At 42.7% G+C, this 24,060-nt stretch overlaps 1 protein-coding gene across 3 annotated transcripts; it reads left to right on the plus strand.

Annotated features, from left to right (window-relative positions):
- Positions 1-136: 136 nt before the first annotated feature.
- hrh2a (histamine receptor H2a) lies at positions 137-10,231 on the plus strand. 3 transcript variants are annotated; one of them, XM_056440027.1, is made up of 5 exons: positions 137-209; positions 5,630-6,885; positions 7,059-7,230; positions 7,615-7,793; positions 8,773-10,231. In XM_056440027.1, the coding sequence occupies exons 2-4, from the start codon at positions 5,880-5,882 to the stop codon at positions 7,622-7,624; spliced, it is 1,188 nt and encodes a 395-aa protein (XP_056296002.1). In that variant the 5' UTR covers positions 137-209; positions 5,630-5,879; the 3' UTR covers positions 7,625-7,793; positions 8,773-10,231. The 3 variants fall into 3 exon arrangements, with proteins under 3 accessions (XP_056296002.1, XP_056296004.1, XP_056296003.1); XM_056440028.1 differs by lacking the exon at positions 137-209 and adding an exon at positions 260-940; XM_056440029.1 differs by lacking the exon at positions 137-209 and having other exon boundaries at positions 257-6,843.
- The last annotated feature ends 13,829 nt before the right edge of the window (positions 10,232-24,060 follow it).

The following is a 24,060-nucleotide window of genomic DNA, read 5'->3' on the forward strand; positions in this document are numbered from 1 at the left end:
AACCCGAGAAGCTGTACATGCAAGTCAGAAGGTATGATTGGAGAATGGAAGAGCTATTAAAATAATTTCAAACGCAAATTAACCGAGACACAGAGAGAGAGAGAGAGAGAGAGAGAGAGAGAGAGAGAGACTCTGTGGTTCCCTCCCTTCTCAGGGAGCAGAGCAGAGCAGCGGGGGCAGTCGTCTCAGAAGAGAAAAGCAGCACGGAGGTGAGTTGATAAATTCCCACTTTATAATTGCTGAATAGATTTAATGTTAACAATTTGAATGAGTTGTGTTTGTGGTCTCACAGCATTTATGTTGTTTAACTCAATATTTGCTCTGAGTCTGCATTGATTTGCTGGTGTGCATTTCAGCAGCCAAACAAGAATATTAGAGGGAATAAAACATGGTTATCAAGTGAAAGATAGAGATAGTGAGGCAGTAGGCTGTGATGGGTTAGTAAGACATTCAACCTTGTCCTGACCAGACTCATAGCACCAGTTCCTGCTCTGAAGGTGTGTCAGTTCAGGAGTGGGAAAAATATGTTTTTATTATTTTTTATTTATATCCTATCTCTTATATTCAAATTCCTTGTTTTGTGGTTGTGGAGAGTTCAACCGAGTCGATCCTGAGCCCGGTATGAGCATGTGAACTCTGCACAAAGACAAATATACAATGGGGTCATTTAATCAGCACTAAAAATGAGGAAGTGAGATTATGCTGTGTGTAATTAATATTTTACTGGTTGCTACAAGACATATTTTGAAGTTAAACGTCACCGTTATATTGATACAGTTTTTGTAGCTTGTTCTCTTTTTATATTTTAAATGCTTTGTATTTTTATATGCTAATGATTTCTAATGCTGACCACATACTTTACCTGCAGAAGTAATATCTGATGTCAGATATTTAAAGCAAGAAACACTAAATCATTATCAAGACAGCAACCTAAAGAAAAGTGAGTAGAAGAATAATGTAGCGCAATCAAAATGTTGCACATCATTACTTTTAGAGCTTAAACTGTGGAGGTTAAACCAAATGAGCAACACAAGCCAATGTGCAATGTGTGTATCAGCTAAAGCAGCCAGCAGAAAAGAGAGGATGTGTCAGTGAACCATACACACACCTTCTGGTTCCAGGTTTAAATTGCGACCCGAAAGAGCAACTTTCAGAAAAGACAGAGCAATAGTGACACCTGTTAAAAATATTTACACCTGTTAAGCTGCTGCATCCAGAAGCTGTAATGTTGACATGACAGAGGTGTGGTGAGGACAAGAACGACACATTGAGGGCAATCCATTATCCCTGTGGGACCTACATTTAAAACTTAAAGTGTGTGTATCCCCCCCCCCCCCCCAAGCTGTCTGTGTACCTGTAAGATAGTTTCATTTTCACGCTTCGTCAAGATTCCACTGCTTCCTTCCGCTGGTCAGGACACGCAACTGTTACCATGCAACCCACCATCCACATCTCTCTCTCTCTTTCTCTCTCTCTCTCTCTCTCTCTCCTGGTTTTTTAGTGAAGGACAACGCAAAGACGAACAGGAAGACACGCACACACACACAGACCCACTCACATCCACGGCACATCCACACAAAAAAATGAAGGCCGCTATAGATTTATTTGAAAAGGGGAAGGGAGTGAGCCAAGTATTTTTTGCTCAATTGAATTACATCAGAATAAATCAAGCATTCAGATGTCTGAGTGCATTATGTCGCTGTGATGGCCGCTGCATGCAGGGACATCATTGGGCCGATTCACTCTAACAGTCCTCAGTAAATACATGTTTATTGGCGTCATAAAAACTCCTTGCTGGTCTTTTTATCGGCCAATAGTACATCTAGAAAAAACAATCTACAGCTCTGCTAAAGAGTTCAGAAGATGGCATAATGAATACGATCCACTGCCGCGTACACTCTGCAGTTGACCAAACTGCCAAACAATCCACGTGACTAAATGCATGGCGTCACTGCGTGTACTTGGGCCGGGCAGTACTGCTGACACAAAGCTCTCCACACGTTTCAGCAGAAGTGCAGAGACATGGCAAGTGGTGTGTTGCAGTGAGTCATCTTGCCAAACCTCCCAACAACCGTGAGGAGGCAGATATGCTTGTGATTGAGTTTGAATGGGCTGAATGAATGAATGGGTTATTTCCTGCACTTAATCTGCAGCAATCACATGAAAAGTGAATTTGACACCATGTATTACAATATTTCAGTGGGGCAGAGTTAAGCAATTCCCTCGGTGAGAACACATTTTAACACAATGCATTGCATTTCTGACAATATACATGATTACTTAATGATCGATCTGAAGAAGAACATATATATGTATCTCTAAAAAGGGCACAGCTGGCTGGTAAAAAAGAAAGGTCACAGAATGAGTACTTGGTATTTGGAGAATCTCAAATCAAGCAAGAGTCCCAGCTGAGAGGTAAATAACCTCATTACTCATCTCTGAGCTCAGGCTGTGTCTGGGAAACAGACACTGCTCCAAGTTCTTTTCTGCCGGCCTTTTATCTCAATACCCAAATCGAGCTCTTTTCACCGGAGCACTTACTGAGTAATGGAAGGTCTAGATGACGCAGATTGAAGCCTCTCCAGCTCATTTCCATTGTTTTACGCTGAAAGATAGGTGACAGCGAGAGGACGCTGTTTAGGAGTTTCTTGAGGTTAACTACTTCATATATAATTTCTCCATCTGCTACACACAGATAGACCAGGATGACCTCTTAAAGCACGGCCCTCAGAACAACAGATCCATGCGACCTTGTGTTGTCTCTTGAAAACATGAAATCTCCAGCAGAAAACCACAGAAAGTAGAACAACCTTTATATCCTGTGGAAAAAACAGCCCTCAACAGTCATTATAATCCATTACAGTCCTCAAAATCCATTACTAAGACAAACATTCCAGGTTGTGGGTTAGTGTGTTCATGCAAGTCGACATGCAACTGTGTGCAACTGTGTGCCTTTGGTAACATATGCAGATGTAGTGGCTGTAGAGTTGTAATAGGTTATTTTGATTTGCATATGTACATAAAGGAAGTCTTTTTTTTTTTTTTTTAAATGAATGAATAAAAAATATGATAATTAAGAGGGAATAAACACTAAGAATATTAAGCTGAATTTATTGTGAATGTATTGTAAAGCATAAGAGGTAGACACTGTTTTTATTATAACTATGTAATGACAAATGTAACAATTATCTGCATGATGCATGGGGTGAATGTTAGTTCATTGTTTAGAGATGATAGATAAAATGGATGCCGGTTGAAATCCGAGATGTTACCTTTATTCTGAAGGCAACACAATAAGTTTAATTCTCAAGGAATCGTCACACTTCCTGTCCAAATGACTGGAAGTCGGACGTTTGAACCTGCCATCTTGAGAATTAGCCTTACGCCAACTAAAGTATTGCATTGTTTGAACTGAAGAGTTATTATCTTTCGAGGTGTTAGAGGAGTGACTGCCTCCTAAAAAAAGAGAAGTTGTTATAATGGAGAGCTTTCTTTTCGCTAGACAGATAAACTAATACACACGGGAGCTGTATTTAGACTGGACGTTAGTCTCATTCCGGCCCCACGATCGTGAACGATAATTGTCTCTCAACTTTTTCCATTAAATATTGTTAAACTTTATTCATCGAATCCTAGATTTCCTTGAGCCCGAGACGTTCTGGTGGACAAATCTTTTCATGACTCTCACCATCGTTTTCCATTGGGTACAACTAATGAGAAGTTTGGGAAAGAAAACAGATGGTTGGTAATAAAGTAGCAGACTATCTGAATGACGGATGCTTTATTTACTTCACATGTCATTTAGCTGACACTTTTATCCAAAGCGATACACCATAGACACAGCTACAGGGAGCAAGTCAAGGTTGAGTGTTTTGCTCAAGGGCACAACGACTATGGCGGGGATTGAACCCCCAACCCTGTGAATGAAAGACTGACACAGCTAACCACTGACCCACAGTCGACCCCTCAGAAGGATATCATCCTTCCACATAAAGGTGAATGACTTTGACTGTGACCTTCTCCTAGAGTGCTGTCTGCGCAGACTAACAGCGCCTTGATGAAGTTGTTTGTGCAAACTAAGCTTGTGCTTACGCGGGATTCTTGATAACGGGCTGAGCAGGATTGTATATTAAAAAAGTTTTATTATAACACAAATGTTTATGTAAAAATAAACAGGAAACGAATATGGTTACGCTCTCAGACACGTGCACCGTAACATGGGAAACGAATGCATTTGGCTGAAGGCAGATAACAACTGAACACACACACACACACACACACCCTTATATACATTATGTGCCAGGGTTAAGACGAGGTTATTCAAAAGCCTCTATTGACTGTAATACATGTCCTTATGAGGACATTCCGCACAGACGAGTGTTGAATCCGAGCCAGAACTCATTCCTCAAGAAAGTGGTTGACAGTGTGAGACAGATGCTGATGATGAAAACATTTGAAATGTGTGGTCTCAGTTAGTCAATCAGTCTGTGACTCTGTGAAACATAAAGAGCTGCACTTCATAAGTTAGTGGCTGTGTTATCGGTGTTTGCTCTGGATGAAGTTCAAAACAATGAGTCTGTGACAAATGTGTCCACGGAACAAAGCAGCCAACTTTAGAACAGTTCATAGATTAGAGACGGTGTTCTGGTTTCAGTCGACCCAGTTATAATTAAAACCTTTCTTCGGTTTCTGGCTCTTTTTTTTCATCATGGAGTCTAACTCTTTTTCTGGGTCTTTATTGTGAAGCCAGCGTATGAGCACCTCTCCACGTCTCTCTCTCTTTCTTTGAGGTGATAAGTGAGCGGCTCCTGATAAAATCTGGCAAATGTCCCAATGTCCATTACAGTGTTAGAAAATAGAAGAGCAAACATTACCCACCACCCACTGACGCAAGCACATGCACTCCACACACAGATCCTCACTTATCAAGTAGTTGCACTCATTCCGCCAAGCACACATTAGAAATTCATGCCGGGACGTCATTAATGAGTTCACATACGACAAATAACACTCTGAAACTCTCTCGACAAAGTCTATGTCAGACACAAAAGATTAAATCGGCAAAAGAAAGTTATTTTTGTCAAAATTACCTACTAACTGGTAGAAATCATGTTGATGTTGATTGTTTTCCAACCTATTTGTTCTTCATGGCAATTATTTGGAACTGTATTTATTATCATATCATTATTTACTCTCTGATCTCATCAGTCAAACCTAACCTTCCCTCCAGAGCATTGCTGCATCAAAATGTGAATCATATAACTGAAACTGAAACAAGAGCTGGCTTCAGATCAGCTTTAGCAGAAGAGATACTCATCGCGCTGGCTGTTTACACAGTTGCACATCTTGGCCTAAGCTAAGCAAACTACTGTTTTGGTTCATGGATTTATTACAGATATATTTAAATTCCCATTAGCGAACAGTCTGAAATGGCAGCTTCGCTTTCGTCTGACGGGAAATAACTGAACATTATAAAAACAGAAATACATTTATATCTGACAGCAGACAGAGCATTCTTGTGATGATACATAATGGTTGTGGCTGAATTAAAATGGGTTCATAGTGAACTCTTTATCATCCTAAATCGGTCATGCCATTACCAACTGTGTGTCTCAACTCTGTCCACTAGGTGTCACTACAGCCATAGAAGATGGTGTTGAGGCCACAGCGATGCCATGGACGACCGAGAGTAGGAACACTCTGAACGATCATATGCGATAGCATCCTATGTGAAGCCAAGGGTTGTAATGAGAATGTTCTCTTTGGAAAAAAGGGAGACATCTCATTTAATATAAAACCAAAAAGAAAACATAACAATGGTTCACATATGGTTTCAGCGATGACATCACAAGATTGTCTCCAGTGAAGCACCAGCGATAATGTTGTCACAGGTGATGCTGGGTGTCACTCTGTCCCTCCTCATCCTTCTGACTGTCAGCGGTAACGTGCTGGTGTGCCTCGCTGTCTGCGCTTCCCGACGCCTCCGCTGCCTCACCAACTGCTTCATCGTGTCGCTGGCTGTGACAGACTTGCTGCTCGGCCTCTTGGTCCTCCCTTTCTCCGCCCTCCTGGAGCTCAACAACGAGTGGCCGCTCGGTCCGGCCTTCTGCAACTTCTACATCTCCATGGATGTCATGCTGTGCACCGCCTCCATCCTCACCCTCCTGGCCATCAGCGTGGACCGCTACCTGGCAGTGACCATGCCTCTGAGATACGCCTCACTGGTGTTGCCATGGAGAGTTGCTGTGGCCATGGCCAGTGTTTGGACAGTGTCTGTGGCGGTGTCTTTCTTGCCCATCCAAATGGGGTGGAACACTGTTAATGGCACAGTGCAGAACTACGGCCCCTGGGCTCCGGAGGGGAAATGTCGCTTTGAGCTGAACAGGCCCTACGTACTGACAGACTCTCTTCTCACTTTCTACCTGCCTCTGGTGGCCATGTGCTGGACGTACCTACGAATACTACGCATTGCACGGGCACAGGCCAAACGCATTATCAGTGACCGACCCACTTGCATCACAAACTACAACTGCAGGAACAATCCTTCCACCAGTACCACTATGGTTTCCAGCGTAACAGCAGTGGCTCTGCGAGAGCACAAAGCCACGGTGACTCTGGCAGCCGTGATCGGGGCTTTTGTGGTGTGTTGGCTGCCGTACTTCATCCTGTTCACAGTGTTGGGCTTAAATGAGCATCCAGACCCAAGCACAGTACCAGAATACTCCATTGTGTTGTGGCTAGGTTACACCAACTCAGCACTCAACCCTATTCTCTACGGGGCCCTCAACAGGGACTTCAGGTCAGCCTACACCCATCTACTGAGATGTCGATGGCCTACTTACGGTGGGTGGATGAGCCGGCATCCGTCTCCTATTCTAACAGCAGGTAAAGCTGTTCGAAATATTGACGTGTGTCCGAAAATCTGCCCAGGTTTCAGAATCCAATCATTTTAAGAGTGGATGTATATTTATCAACAACAAAATGAATACAGTGTTATTATAGCATATATGTTCTTAGCCCAGGTTCTGACTTATTTGTTCCTTCTTTTCCCATCTCAGCCAGATACCATCTCACAGAGGTGACGCTGCTGTGTGGCCACACCTCTGTCACATGCAGGGCAGGTCAAACAGAGCCAAACTTAATGCTTCAAGAACTGAACAGCAGGACAGCCACAGCAACTATCCAATTTGAAAATGGCACTAATGTTACAGATGACAACAGCAATGAAAGGTAAACTATTATCCAGCATATACTTATATTATGCTTCATGAATAAAAAGAAAGAAAGAAATAACTTGACATGATGCAGAGATGTTCATGACGGAAATGGATATTAAGCACACAGAGAGGAGTCATGACTCAAAACCCAAATTGAATACATCAAATGTGACATCTTAATTGGGGTGAAAATGCTACAACATTCTCTTCACTCACAATGAAACCAAGAAAAGACCTAGATCAGTGCATGAGGCTGTCTGTATGTGACACCACGCTCTCAGCATGTAATTGCCCTCATTGTATATTCTCTCTCTGTATACTTTTAAACCCAAAATGGGAATCAGTCACACAAACAAGTTATACTTCTCTCATGTCTCGTGCCTCTCTGTGAGTGCAGGTCGTGCTGAGCCTGTGCTGGTGAGGTGGGTGCAGGGTGCTGCGGTTGCAACCAAGATCCAAACTCCATCCGCCTGAGAGGAAAGAGCAACAGACGGACGGCGGAAGATGGACGGAGATTTAAAGCCCCTCTATTTGGAAGCCTTCAGCGCTGCAGTCGAAGCACCCACAATACGACATGTAAGTAGATACACACACAGACAGCCCCATGACTCCCTCCGCCCCCTCCCCCGCCCAGACGATGCCGGGCCCAGAACAAATGAACTGTGACACGCAGATCCTAGCCGTGTCATCCACGCTGCATCAGGCCATATGGCAATATGCTTATTAGGCCAAGAAATGTGCTTTTAGCACCGAGGAGAAACATTATCCAGTTTCACATCCTGCTCTTATTTCTTTGTTCTCACTTTGTGAACAGTAAGTGGTTTGCACCTGGTGTGTGCTGCTCTGGTTAGTGTGTATTAGTCAAAGCAACAAAACAACATCTTCATGACAACCAATACATTTTAAAGACTGCCTAGTAATTCATACTTGAGAGCAAGTTACTAACTTTATACATTAGTATTATATATAAAAGGTACAACATCAAAGACTTCCCAAAAGTCAATCATGTCAGCCAACATAAGCACGGCCGGGTGCTTGTTGTCATATTTCATGAAGCCAGTATAGCTAAAAAAAATCCTCACAGCACTCAGATAGAAAGATCTTATAATATCTGTATTTATAAATGGATGTATCTACAGCTGTAACCAGCCGAATGTATTGTTATTTATGATCTATTGTAAACTCTGTTCTTTTTCTGAACTATTTGTTTCAGTCTTTTAATTACTCATGTATTTACTGACTATACAAATTGTAAATGTATTGTGTTACTTCTTCTTCAAAAAAAAAGTATAATTAGAGCAGTTTCTGAGCGCTAAAATATTCTATACACAATTGTTAAGAACTCTAGCACCCCTCATACCTCCTAAAATATGAACGTGCAGCTCTGTATTGTAAGTGATTGTTGATGCAGCAAAATGACTGATCTCTATCGCAAGAGGTGGCGCTCATCCACACTTGCCACAGTGGTTAAGTGAATAATCCTGTCCTCCCTGCATTCTGTACACCCGAAGAGATTTAACCCTTTTTTGATTGTCGTGTCTCTTCTGCCTGTTAGCAACCACTCTATAATTAAACAAAAGAATTGGAGAAAATGGGACCTCAGCAACTCCACACCTCATCAGCAAGAACAAACTACATGCACACAGCCGGCCTCTACCAATCCAGGACCGAACCGATAATGATGCCTCTGCGTGGATGGAGCTGCAGCAAACATCACACATATGCTCTCAGACTAATGGTAGCTAGTACTGAAGCTCTGGTGGAATGAATGAGACCAGCCGATTAACACATCGGTCATCAATTTCAAGAACTACATTATTTATGCTGACTCGAGAGTGCACTCCAGTGGAAACACAAAGTATCACAACTCTAACCTGGACAAACTAAATGGAAATGGATGTTTCACAAACAGAGATTGGAGGGGGAAATGTGATACATTTACTTTTATTAAAATAAAAACTCCATGTAGAAACTAATGTTATGTGTATATTTTGAAGAATACAGATTGTGTCTTTTCAAATGCTTATTCAGTGACATAAAACTGTCGAATGTATGTATTGCATCATATTGTAAAGGTAACAATGGACTGAAAAATGGCATGTTCTGATCCTCTAAAATACACAATTACAACCATACTGTATGAAAAAAGGACGGCTGAAATATAGAATACAACGTATCCTACCACTCTTTAGAGGGCAATAAAAATAGGCTGTAGTTACGTATGGATAGGGATTATCATGTGGGATGATGCGCAAAACATTGGATGAGTGGTAATACAAAGACATTGGAAACAATTCATCACAGCTGTCAGCACATATTGCCTCAAACCGTTGCCACATTAACACTTAACCTTCTCCATACTCCCTTTGAGGACTGACACAGAAGTGTACATAATATCTATCTGCATGTCAGGTACCAGCTGACAACATTCAACAACATAAAAACACTTTGATCTAACCATCAATACTTTGTGCTAGATTCCTTCTACCTTGAATACACAGTCAAATATGAGGGACAAATACACAGTCCTCGGTCAGTTAGAGACAATTATGTACACGTTTACAGTTAGATTAACTTGAAAAGGCTCTGCACGTAATGGAAGCTCTCAAAAGGATTCGAGGAGTAACTACCCCGAAACGCATGGGTCAAGAATCCAAGATAAATACATCATCAATCATTTAAGGAGGAGATTGCGGCAGCAGGCAGTGTGGGCATTAAGAATCAGCAAGAGAAAAATGGGAACTTGCCATTTTTAAAGGCCACTTAGTGCATGTGATTAGATGATAGTTTCCTGATTCATTGCAATCTCCAGCCAGCTCACCTTTTGCTTAACTTTGACTGAGATCAGCCAATAGAAACCTTGATGCACCCTAATGTTTGAAAATGTATTATTTCATGATCTTTTAACACTATCGGCTATATATACACACATATACAGGACTGTCTCAGAAAATTAGAATATTGTGATAAAGTTCTTTATTTTCTGTAATGCAATTAAAAAAACAAAAATGTCATGCATTCTGGATTCATTACAAATCAACTGAAATATTGCAAGCCTTTTATTCTTTTAATATTGCTGATTATGGCTTACAGCTTAAGAAAACTCAAATATCCTATCTCTAAATATTAGAATATCATGAAAAAGTTTACTAGTAGGGTATTAAACAAATCACTTGAATCGTCTAATTAACTCGAAACACCTGCAAGGGTTTCCTGAGCCTTGAAAAACACTCAGCTTGGTTCAGTAAACTAAATCACAAGTATGGGGAAGACTGCTGATCTGACTGCTGTCCAGAGGACCATCATTGACACCCTCCATCAGGAGGGTAAGACACAAAAAGAGAGGCGCAAAATCCAAGTTGCTTGAAATCCAGTGTGAAGTTCCCACAGTCAGTGATGGTTTGGGGAGCCATGTCAGCTGCTGGTGTTGGTCCACTGTGTTTCATCAAGTCCAGAGTAAATGCAGCTGTGTACCAAGAGATTTTAGAGCACTACATGCTTCCGTCTGCTGAAAAGCTCTATGGAGATGAGGATTTCATTTTCCAGCATGATCTGGCACCTGCCCACAGTGCCAAAACCACCAGTAACTGGTGTACTGACCATGGCATTACTGTCCTCGATTGGCCTGCCAATTCCCCTGACCTGAACCCCATAGAGAATTTGTGGGGTATTATGAAGAAGAAGCTGAAAGACACCAGACCCAACAATGCAAATGAGCTAAAGGCCGCTATTGAAGCATCCTGGGCATCCATAAACCCTCAGCAATGCCACAGGCTGATTGCCTCCATGCCACGCCGCATTGATGCAGTAATCCGTGCAAAAGGATTCCCAACCAAGTACTGAGTGCATTAATGGACATTTTCAAATGTTTGATTTTGTTTTGCTGTTATAAATCTTTTTTTTAACTTGGTCTGAGGAAATATTCTAATTTTATGAGATAGGATTTTAGAGTTTTCTTAAGCTGTAAGCCATAATCAGCAATATTAAAAGAATAAAAGGCTTGCAATATTTCAGTTGATTTGTAATGAATCCAGAATGCATGGCATTTTTGTTTTTTTAATTGCATTACAGAAAATAAAGAACTTTATCACAATATTCTAATTTTCTGAGACAGTCCTGTATATATTAGGGCTGTGAAACGATTACAAATTGTAATCAAATTAATCACAGGTTTCTGTGGATTAATCATGACTAATCACATATTACCGATATTCTCGGTATATTTTTGTGAGAACATAAAGATTTATGATAAAAGACGGATATATACATTTCTACATTTTTTTTTATTCAGTTCTCTTCCATATGGAACATTAATATATCTTCATCCCAAACAGAATGTTTAAACAGAACATTTTTCTCTTTTTTGTCAACCATTAACTCCACCATGATACAATCTAAAGGCCCTATAGTCTTCCTTTAGCAGCTGCTGAGGCAAACTAACTCTGTGGGTTTTCTTCATGAACTGGGGCCATGATGAAAGGGACGGACGGGGACATTCGTATTTTGCCGCTAGAGGTGAAATTCTTGGGACGGCGCGAGACGGACGAAAGCGAAAGCATTCGTCAAGAATGTTTTCATTCATCAAGAACGAAAGTCGGAGGTTCGAAGACGATCAGATACCGTCGTAGTTCCGACCATAAACGATGCCAACTAGCGATCCGGCGGCGTTATTCCCATGACCCGCCGGGCAGCGTCCGGGAAACCAAAGTCTTTGGTTGCAAAGCTGAAACTTAAAGGAATTGACGGAAGGGCACCACCAGGAGTGGAGCCTGCGGCTTAATTTGACTCAACACGGGAAACCTCACCCGGCCCGGACACGGAAAGGATTGACAGATTGACAGCTCTTTGCAAGTGACTTTTTTTTTGCCCGATGCGCGCACACAGCTCTGCGGCCCGCGAGCCGAGAAGTGTTAACGAGACACGTAGAGACAGAGTGACATGCTGCTGTGTAGAGACGATCAACAACAAACAGCTGTTTAGTTTAATAAAAGAATCAAGACGTGCTGGCCGAGATTTCAGGGGGGCGGGCCAATTTTTTTAAATGTCATGCGATCTCCCAATACTACGCCGCGATCGACTGCATGGTAGGTCGCGATCGACGTATTGAGCACCCCTGATCTAGAGGAAGTAAAAGTCGTTACAAGGTTTCCGGAGGTGAACCTGCAGAAGGATCATTACCGATGAACAGCACGACCGTCTGCATTAGAGCGGGACATAGTTCAGATTGAAGAGGTATATTGGAAGCTCATTCTGCGCATGCGTTAAATGCGTTAAAAAAACAAAACTAATTAATCCTGTAATTTAATCATAACGCGTTAACACGTTATTTTTCACAGCACTAATATATATATATATATGAAAAATAACGCGTTGGATATATATATATCCATCCATCCATCCATCCATTCTCATCCGCTTATTCCGGGGTCGGGTCGCGGGGGCAGCAGACCCAGCAGGTTGACCCAGACTTCCCGCAACATTTTCCAGCTCATTCTGGGGGATCCCGAGGCGTTCCCAGGCCAGCCGGGAGATGTAATCTCTCCAGCGTGTCCTGGGTCTTCCCCGGGGTCTCCTCCCAGTATATATATATATATATATATATATATATATATATACTAGGGCTGTCAATCGATTAAAAAAAAACTAATTAATCGCACATTTTGAAATTCATTAATCGCGATTAAAAGTTTTTTTCTTCTTCTTTTTAAAGACAAAACTTCACACAGAGCTGTGTTTTCAAAGAGGCTCCTACATATAAAGTGCCAGCGAGGTATTCAATATCATGGATGATAAATTGTTTCTTCAGTGAAACATCAGATTAGTAAGAAAAAAGAAGTATATTGAGACCCCATTGGTCCTGTCATCTTTAACATTGAACAGCAGCAGAACCAGTGGCCTTGATAACTGACTGACATTCAAATATGTCACGTTAACCCTCTGGAGGCTGGGGGCATTTTCTCCATTTTACAAAAAAAATGTAAATTCACCTTTTAAAGGCGTTTTCATATGACACATCCCCACGTGTTATACATCAAACATTCCAGAACAATCTCAGCTCTCTATATATTGAGGCACATTGTCTCTGTCTTCTCTGACTGACAGGCTGCTAATGAGCCTCCCCTGTGTGGTGGGAGGTCCTTTGTGATTTACTGAGTGTTCATTGGTTGTTTTTTTCGCAAAATGTTGACAGACAAACGGATTGACCAATCACGTTGAAGGTTTCGTGTGACGAGTTCTTTCCGCGCCGCGTCACCCGACACGTCGCCCCTTCGTTCCTCTGTGTATCAGAGGGGAGACGGGAGGAAGGAGGAGCAGGAGGAAACCCGACTGATTCATCCACGAGTTAAACTGATTTATGATCCTTATTTTCACGGAGAAATAATTGTTTTAAAAACGGAAACAGTGTCAAACCGTACTCAGGGGAGTGTAAAAACTTCAAGGCACGCCGGAAGTAAACAAAGTTGCGTTAATTGCGTTACAATATTTTAGTGTGTTAACGCGGCCAAATTAATCGCATAGATTAACGCGTTAACACTGACAGCCCTAATATATACATATGCTACAATCCATGCAGTATTCTTGATTTGCGATCAAAATGCAGCCCAGTGCATCTTCCAGGGAAAACATGGCCGCCTGAAAGAAAACGGACGTTTGTATGGCACCGCTCTGAGCTTCACCAGCATCCACAGAGGACCTACATCACATACCACAGCGCAATTAGTGAAGAGAATTAAGTGTACATATTTAAGAAACTTTATGACTATCGGCTAAGAGGTGCACGATAAGGAATTCAGAGCATTAGCAGCAAACAACTATTTTCGATATAAAAATATGTGGGGCAATGTCTACCTGAGCAGAGAATGAACTCTTCCTCTCTGTGTGCTGTAATCTGAGCGTCTCCTTTCTTTGTGGACGTAGCCGGCCACGCGTGCTTTCCTGCACGTCACATGTGAGCAAACCCCGCTGGTTAGCTCACGGCCACCACTCTGCACTGCTGTCACATGGCGGTTTCAGCTGAAAACGCCATCCCATCGATCGGGTGTAGCCCCCACCAACCAGTTGCCCTTCGGGTAAACATTGTTAGATCTATCTGCACTTTTTCCGTAGTTTTCCCTGTTTAGCACTGTCAGCACAATTAACCACGAGCCGCCAGCTCAGCCGCTGCCATGTTGAAAGCTGTTGAGAGACTATAGAAATGTTCCCAATCTCGTATTTAGCACTTTTCTGTCTTGAAGGTTGTATTCTGAGTACAGTGGATTGTTGTAATATTGCAGTAATTTCAACATGCATCATTTACCAGCAACAGAACAATAACAGTATGTCCTTTTTGGGGGTGCTGTCATTAAACAGAAGGATCTGTGGCCATTTCTTCATGGTTTAGCTTTTCTTTTAGTGTTGGGAAAAATACAGAAATGTGATGACCAGGATGTATCGCTCAAGCGTTACTCAAAACACAGAGAAGAATTCCACACGACTGGTATTTTAACTTTAACTTGACTTGAACTGCTTAAGCAGCACGAGAAGGGATTACTTCAACTACTACAACTCTTTCCAGGTACGGAGCAGTGAGTATTTATTAACCTAATAACAAAAAATGCATCATTTAAGTGCCTCTGAAAAGGCTTTTTAAAAACTGAATCACAGGGAAAATACAATGACAAACAGATGCAGTAAATGTTTCATTCAGGGGATTCATGGTTGAAAACCAGAGTAGTTAATAAATCAGAGAGTGTGTCTTATCTGTGCTCAGTCTCTCTTACTTAAATACATTTATTAGGCTTTCATCTCCTTCAGTCCCTCTGTTCCTACATAAACACCATGTGTCCGTTGGTAATTCTGGTCACTTGCTCCCCGTCTCCATATCTTGACCATTGACAGCTCAAACGACATGAAAACCATTCATCATTGCTTCTTTAACATCAGATTAATGTGTGTGGGGGGGGGACAAAACATATGGACTCTCTCTCCTTCTTTCACTCTGACACACACACACACACACACACACACACACACATACAGTACCCACACTCGGCTAGCTCTGTATAAGCTATCAATCATAGATATTGTCATTATTCAACTGTGTCATCGACAAGCCCCTCTCCCTCGTTTCTCTCTCTAGTCTCTAACTTTGTCTCTCTCTCTCCCTTTTCCCCTCCCTCTATTCTTTCTCTCCCTGACACTCTCTCTCAGACACAGACAGAAGAGAGGGAATCATGAATCATATAAATCTTATGAATGCCATCTAAAGACTGCTCTGCGCTATGAGAAAGAGAGATGATTGATAGACGTGAGTGAGTGCGGCGAGAGCAAAGAAGATGGCCAGAAGGTTGTAACTAGCAACATGGAGGTCACAAACCGCAGTTCAAGGGTCAAATGTATCAGAGGAGGCACAATATGGCCAAGAAGGAAGGAGAAAATGGGGGATTGTGGTGGGGGGGGGGGGGGGGGGATAGAGAAAATGGTTGAAGGGGAAGTGAGAGAGGGAGGAGGAGGAGGGTGTGGGGGGATGCTGCCACAGTGAGGCTAAAGCCATAACTCATCTTTTATTAAAAATAATGAAAAAAACTTAATGAGTTAATAATATCATGGAGAAGGAGATAGGGAGCGAGACAGAGATGGAGGAAGGGATGTGAGGATGGAGGAAAGGAAGGAAAAGAAGAAAGGAAATGAGGAGAGAGACACAACGAAGATAGAAAACAGAACAGGGTCAATGCGTGTCTCTTTTCACCCTTTGGTCATTTATTCCAGTTTTCAAAGTTTACACGAGATCCATAAGAGCAGCAGGGACAATCACAGCGATCCCCCTCTTTCTGCCGACCTAACTCCCAAAGCCTGCTTGGTAATTAAAGGCACTTAACAACCAATTAACAGTGATGAGCTAAATTAGCAGGATATTGTCTCCTTTGACTGGCTACTGCATTATCAGTGTCTTGAAACAGCGATGAACAAACCTCAGTGGCCCGTGTTTGCATGTCGGCAAATGACGGATTAATTACTATTAAAACATCAGCATCTTAATGAGCTTGGAAACAATTAGAGAGGTCGTTAGCATGTGGAGAACGGCTGAGAACAGGGGGGGGGGGGGGGGAGTGAGCACAAAACAAGAGAGAAATCTTCATTGGGAAGCAATACTGATTAAATGGACGTACGTTCGCACTCATCGCCCAATATCTGCGGACCTATTAAATACATGACATCACCATTTGTCTTTTCTACCATCAAGCTACTTCCCTCCTGCCATTATCTTTCCCCCTTTCTACTCCGACTCCCCCAAATCTCCGCCTTCGTTGTGCCTCTCATAAAAAGCCCTTTTCGTGCTCTTCCACTCCTTTCTCTACATTCTGCTTTTTCTCTCCCATTTCTTCGTTCCTTCCTTCAGGCTTGGGGGGCATAGTCCTGTGAAGGAATTTAATATGCAACTTTTATATGAGAAACCAATCGCATACGTCTGGGTCTATTGGGCTCGCAATCTATCGGCCTGGACGGCTAATGCAATAGAGAGAGCCGGGGCTATTTATCACACAGGGAGCTATCTTTTCCTCTCTCTCTCTCTATCTCCCACTCTGCCCTCGCTCTCTCTGTCTTTATTCAAGCCCAGATTCCTGGCTGCCACTAAATCAGGCCAACTATGAGCTATGGCTGCCCAGAGGGCATCTCTTCTTTTATAGAGGGATTTGGATTTTGTATCTACTGGTTCCTCAGTGGTCGTTGAGACTGTGCTAACGGAAGCTATAAACATTCCACAAACAAAAGGCAACCACTTAAATGTTCCTCCGTCCCCACTGTAATGATCATGAACATGTAGAGATATATGGACGGAGGGGGATGCATAAACCTGATGAATAACATATCAATGGCATTTACAGTGATGCTGCAAAGATGTGTTTGTGCGCTTCAGACAGAAACGCATACAAAGACTCCACGTGAAGAGACGTCGGTAAGCGTTGTTTACTGTTAAAGGAATGCGCTATAATTCACACAACATTACTTTTAGTCACACACAGCAGCAGCACAACTTCAAAAGTTTCCTGCTGAAAAACAAAAGCGACAGTGTGCAGGGGATGCTGCCCACCTGCAGCAATTAAAATGCCTCAGAAAACCCAAATTCATTTCAACAAATTAGCCACATTACTGGCCACTGTGTAATCGCTGATGGCAATTAATAAGAAATTAGTCACAATCAGCCCTATATTAACATCTCACCCAGGGGCCGCGGCTGGAAATTAATAACCGGAGATTCATCTCTCTTACTGTCTTTCCGGCTGTCTCTCACACACACACACACACACACACCTTTGCCCACCTATATTGTTCATGAATCTCCTGTAAAACACAGACACTGTTTTTTCTGTGTGGATTGTCTCATATGATCCGCAATCTGCTCATGTCAGTGAGCCAGCTTCCTCTTTACTGGGGTGTGAAAAACCCCTGAAAGACGTGTGTGTGTGTGTGTGTGTGTGTGTGTGTTTTGTCCCCAGTGCAAGTACAATCCCCACATTTGCCATTAAGTTCGTAGACATGGATAGGTATCTAGAGATAAACAATACACTGTACATCAGTGTTTGTGTGTGTGTACATACTGTACGTGTCAGAGAGGTGCTACACAAATGGGGAGGGGGCATCAGTGGAGACGGGGTCCGCCTCTAGGGGTCCTCACACCAATCAGCAAAGCGCACCAAGAATCAATTAACACCAGTGGGAGGGGGCAGAGGGTACGGCACCACACACACTCAGACACACACTGCCCACACACATGGTACTGTCTGAGGAGATATCCATCAGATCACACATTGTGCCAATGTGTGTGTGCACGAGTACGTATGTGTCTTTGAGCGTGTGTGTCCCTATCCCGGTGTGCCCCGGTCTCTCATGGTGTGAGGTTGGGGAACAGATTGGGGGTCAGCAGGGGGGTCAGGCCAGGGTCACCCCCATCTGAGCCGTTTGTGTGTGTGTGTGTGTGTGTGTGTGTGTGTGTGCATGTGTGTGTGTGTGTGTCTGTGTGTTTCTCTCAATGTGTGTGTGTAGCCTGACCAACACTTCTAGAGCTCACTGGCAGGCAGAAGTGAATAAGATGGATGGTGTTGATTCATACTCTGAATTCATTGCTCCCCTTGAATCCATAGAGAATAAATATATCCACAGAAATTACAAAGCAAGGGACCAAAATGAGTATCTCACATTTCATATTCCTCCTTCACTTTTTCTCTCTCTTTTTGCTCCCTCTGGTTTGGGGACAGCTGCTGGCTACATGAAAACCATTCATCATTGCATCTTTACCATGAAATTATTGACAGAGAGGAGGACGGCGGAGCTTTATTGGCTACACGTTACAAGGTTGGACAAAGAGAACAATCCCCCATCGGTGAAAACATGAAAACTTATATTAAGCAATAACAAAAGCATGTTTTTTGGACAGTGCCTGTACCTAAAAAGGAGTGCAACAAAGGGAGAGCAAAAAAGCAATAAAGACTTTTTTTCCGGCACTAAAGACAAAAGCAAACGGCCAAATAAGGTGACCGAAGAGCGTCTGGCATTTGCTTATGAAAGTTCCCCTGCGAAACTCCACCTCTCCCTCTCTCCACGTTGCCGTCTCCATCTGTTAGCCCGTTGCACTCGTCCATCCACTAAACCCCCCTTTCCTCTGTACTCGTTTCCTCCGCTCCTCCCTGGCCTTCCTACCCTCAGGGAGGTAAGGTGATCTCCCTGTGCTGGTGTAAGTGACTGGTATTAGTCTCCTTCCCTGTCTGTCTGTTTGATCCCAGCACTAATGACTCCACTGGGACTGGGGTCTGATAATGGGAAATCAATATAGAGAATAGCGCTCTGGAGTGGCCTCACTTAGCTCTCGCTCTTTCACGCCTCACAGCAAAGTGCCTCTGTGTGTATTTGTATGTGTGTGTGTGTGTGTGTGTGTGACGAGGGGCCTAGTGTATAGTTGGTCTGTGTGTGTGTGCGAGCATGTGTCTCGAGGAAATCCTTGTGTGTGGATCAGAATTTTAATAAAGTTCCATTGCCGGGTACATGCAAGTGTACAAAACATATCCCTTTTTTATTTTCATGTTTTGTTATTGAAATTGGAGATAGCTTGAATTTCTATAGGTTAAAGGAATTCTGCAGGTTATGGAATATTTTCAAAGCACATTGGATCAAATCAAGGATAGTTGACATGTTTGGGGTCATCCGGCAGTAATATGCATATGTGGCTGCACAACTGAGCGTGTGTCTAATCGGTCACAGTCCTGCGCCCGGGGCCAGACAGGTGGGGCTGGTGGCATGAGGCTGGTGCCCCCCCCCCCCCCTCCACCCTGAGGGGCCAGAAGGCCCAGCAAAGCAGGGGGCTGGAGTAGCTCCCTCTGCCAGGCACCAGAGCACTATGGCTGGTGGCAGCTGGTCCTCTGGCCCTCCCCCACATCCTCCCCTGCATGAGCACCCCGCGGGCAGGCAACAGGAGGGGTGAGGAGGTCAAGAGGCAGGAGAGAATGGGTGGAACAGCGGCGACATGCTGGATAATCAGCTTTTATGAAGCGGAGAGGACACAGACAGAGAGAGACGGGAAACACAGCTCTGACACAATGCAACTGACTACAAACCGTAATGAATTAACACATTAGCGCCACGGCCAGGGGCGTTCAGGAGCACTCAGCTGCTCTTAAACACAAACCTGCACTGGCACACACACACACATGCACATAAATCAGTCATAACTAATTAAAGCAATCGCAAACACACGCACTTATTAATTACATCAGTCATTTTGTGGATGGCAGATGCCCATGGAAGCCATGAGAGACTAAAAATGTCTCCATAAAAACAGCAGAGCAACTTTTACTTAGCACTCAGAATAGATCGACAGAGATTCTCTTAAAAGTACAAGCGCACATAGAGACAAGACAACGCTATGGGAATCCTCTTGACCAAACTCAAGCCATGTGTTCAATTATCATCAGCTCCAAATGATGTCCAATAATGCTTTAAGTCTTTCTCTCACATCTCAGTCTGCCATCCTGTTTTTGCTCTCTGCTCTCCGTCCATCCCTATAATTCACGTCTGTGCGGTTTACTTACTTCCCTTTCTCACTCTCTTCCTCTCCATCCTCCTCTCCCTCCCTCCCTGACTTTTAACCAGCGTGAAGAGGCAGCCATGCATTCAACCATCAGACAGGCTGACATGGTCTGGCCTGCACGCACGCACCCACAGAGTCAAAGCAGAATGTTCCTCCAGTGCAACAAGAATGCAATGTCCATTAAAACAAATACCTATCAGGGCATACATGTGCATCCTGATACATACAGGGGGGAAAACGTACATGACTGATTTGTATATAAAAAAACAACTGAAAGAATATATCTAACAATCCACCACAATGTTTTGATAATCAGCTGCTTCAACATTTCAACAGCAATCTTTTGTCCTGACTTATGATGCCTTTAATAAAAAGAACCTTTTGGGATGACAGTTTCATATTTAGAAATTAAAAATCTCTAATATTGTATCTGCTAAGCCATATATTTGACATTTACAGTGACATTTTACATGGTTTATCTGCTTTTTGAGTGTCTCAATATAAATTGTGTTCACAGAGCAGTGGTCTCGTGACAGCCCAGGGATGATGATGGCGCTGACCGAGTCCCTGATGGGGGATCCCATTCCTCTCTTCTCATCCAACAATCCCACTGAGCATGTCAATATGAAACACTATCCCCCCCACACTGGGGCCACACTAGGCCATCCCTCCCATTACAGACGAGGCAGGCTTATATTGATAGGATGAGCCTGTAAACTGCTGCCTCGTGTGTGAGAAGATGTATGGCGTGGTATACAGCAAAGTGTAAATTAGACTAAATCAAGTCTCCCAACAGTAAAACACATTTTCTCTATATTGCACTCAACGTAAGCGTGATTTACTGCACGACGTGTTATGTTATATGTGCGAGGGGAAGCGGGCCGTAAAGCTTTGTTTACCCGACTTTAAAAAATCCCCAGCCTTGTAAATGTTGTCAGATGGCCGATGCCGGTGTCTTTCAGCTTAATACTACCTATATTAAATAGTTTAAATATTTCATAAGGGCGTTTTTTTAGAGCGAGGGAGGGGAAATCGTTAGCCGCGGTAAAGTTTCATTAACTGGTCCCCATTTCGCTGCGAGGCAAACTCATCTCCTCTTATTGTAATAAAACAATCTCTCTCTCTCTCTCTTTCTCTCTCCGGGTGCTGCTATCTACTCATCTCCCTCTCTCTACCGCCTCTCTCCTTCTCTTTTACATCATAATAATACACTACATCCCCTTTAAATGCACTATTACTTACCGCTGCCTTTTCATATTGTAACATCACGGGCACTTTAGCGACAATATAAAAGCGTGTCATTCATTATTCAGAAGCAGCCGGCCTCGTCCCCCTTTTAAAAAGTCAGGCGCGCTGGTGAAATTGATAACAGCGAAGAGACGCGCAATAAAAACGCAGCCCCCGGGTACCAAGCTGCAGCCCAGACCCCCGATTATGCAGATCAAGTGGTAATTTCTCAAACAAATCGCACTCTTTCACTCTTTTGTTGTCGTTTCTTTTTTAGACTTTTGGAATCAGGGTGTCAGCTTTTATATTGCCATGTGGAGGAAAAAAACGAGGATTGATGCGCTTCTTAATTGTTCGTGTGGGCTGCAGGCGTTTTCAGAAACACCATCTAAATATTTGGGCCTAAACGAGATAACCTCAAGGTTGCTTTGTAAAGGGTGTGCGGGTACGTGTGTGCGTGCGTGTGTGTGTGTGCATGCAGGGTGCGTGTGAATGTGTGTTTTAAGTGGACTCTTGGCATCAATTATTTTTTACATTTCCTGCTGTAATCATGAAGCAATGAAATTACGTTTTCAACATTCTGACTATCAATAAATGCAGGGAAGCTGCCTGGAGCTGCTCCTGGTGTTTGGGTAACCGGTGGTATCCCGGTAGGTCGGAGCTAATGTTTCATAATCATTGGATTACACCGGATTACTAACCCCCAACATCTGCAACCAGTGGGACCACGTCTGCTGTGCAGGCTGGAGGGACTGCCTTCCCTCTGTGATAAGGGCAATACTTATTCATTCACAGAAAGCAGTTATTCAGTTGTGATCTATATATGTCTCCTCTTATGGTCTTTTAATTGTTCTAAACAAATTGAATCAATTTAAATATTATTGTATAGCAATGACGAACTGCGCCACAATTAGCGTTATTATTGCAAAGCATCAAGAGAAACATAAAAATGTCCACAAAGATGACAGCTATAAAAGACCAATTCTCCCCCATCAAAAGCCACCGGTGAGCGCGCATATGGCCGGGTGAAGCAGCCAACACGAGGCTGTCCATATTGCCAAACAAACACCTCGGGCCTCGTCCCATCCCATATTGCTTCATAAGACTTTATTGTAAATCGCGAGATGCGGATCCTTTTTCTTTTTTTCCAATGTATATTAACCGACAGTTTCTTTGCATTTCCGTGTGATTTTGTAGCAAACAACCTCACCATTTATAATTTAAGTTCACTTTATTTTAAGATTGTTTTAATTCAGATAAGCATATAATTATTAATACATTTGGGATGCATTTTAAATAATGGATAGCTATGACAAAAACATGAAACAGTGACAAAATTAGCCGGCTTTAAATGTTGCCAAATTTACAGTATTAACAAAAACTCAAATGTAATTAATTCAGACAATAAAACACATGACTACAAAAAAAACGCTGATTAATGAACATGTTGAACCGATCTTTTAAAAGCCTACAAATATAAACCTCGTTGTCACTAAATGAATATGTTGGGCATTAGTTTGTTTAAGTACCGTAATGTGATAGCCGAAAGAGCCACCTGCCGCATCCGAACCCGACGCGCATTTGTCTGACAAGTTAGTGAAAATGTGATTATCTGGTCACTTTGGGCGCCCGTTACATTGAATCTGAGCGGTTAGCAGCTTCCAGAGCCCGGACAGTTTATCTGAAGTAGCCCATGGCCTTCCCGTGTCAGGTCATTTAATGTGGCACTGGCTACCAGGAACAAATAAGGCCACATAATGCTTTGCCATGCGCAATAGGTGCTGCCAGTGGTCAATTAGACTGCTGTCCTTGCTTAAAGACAGACGCGGTAGGTGTCATGTGCGTAATTACGCACGTGGATTTAACGGGTTTATTCTGTCTCAATAAACTCACACATGCCATATTTAATACAATCAACTGGAATGGCTTATTGAGTAGATGTTTAATGATTTTACATATTGATTCTAGCTGTGAATAGTTAAGGCTTTAACTAATATATTGAAATAGCATGTAATATTTTTTTCTTTCAACTTGAACCTCTAAAACATAGAGAAACAATGCAGGGGAATGTTGAAGACATATAAAAGATTACCCTCCATGTTTGACTACAAATCGTGGACGATGAGAGATTCTAATAATATATATTCAAACCGACATTTCTTCCCTCTTGGTCACTCCTTTATAATACATCCAAGATGAATAGTCTTCAGGTTATAAAGCACGACCTAATAACTTTCATCCAGTTGTCGTGCACACTTATTATTCACGTACATTCCACATGTGTCAAGGATAGAGATGGAAGAGGGGACACAGGCAGCAAGAGGACAAATGATGCGCACTTTATGTTGCCTGAAAAGTGGTAATAGGCCGAAGCATCATTTCATCAGACCCGAAGGTGTGCAAAAAGTTTTTCCAACTGATATCATTTGTCACGAGAACTTATATAGTGAATACATTTATGAGGATGAGCGGAACACATACAGATGGCCAAACAGCAGTCGGTTGAAACGATCAAATATTAGATGTCCGTCACCAAAGACGTCTATAACCCTG

The sequence above is a fragment of the Pseudoliparis swirei genome, chromosome 19 (genome assembly GCF_029220125.1).
Source record: "Pseudoliparis swirei isolate HS2019 ecotype Mariana Trench chromosome 19, NWPU_hadal_v1, whole genome shotgun sequence".
Lineage (NCBI taxonomy): Eukaryota > Metazoa > Chordata > Actinopteri > Perciformes > Liparidae > Pseudoliparis > Pseudoliparis swirei.

What these genes read in the sequence shown, in the direction of transcription:
- hrh2a (XM_056440027.1), top strand. Translation starts at nt 5,880, where the DNA reads ATGTTGTCACAGGTGATGCTGGGTGTCACTCTGTCCCTCCTCATCCTT. An exon ending in GTCTCCTATTCTAACAGCAG is followed by an intron (nt 6,886 to 7,058) that starts GTAAAGCTGTTC and finishes TTCCCATCTCAG; the next exon opens with CCAGATACCATCTCACAGAG.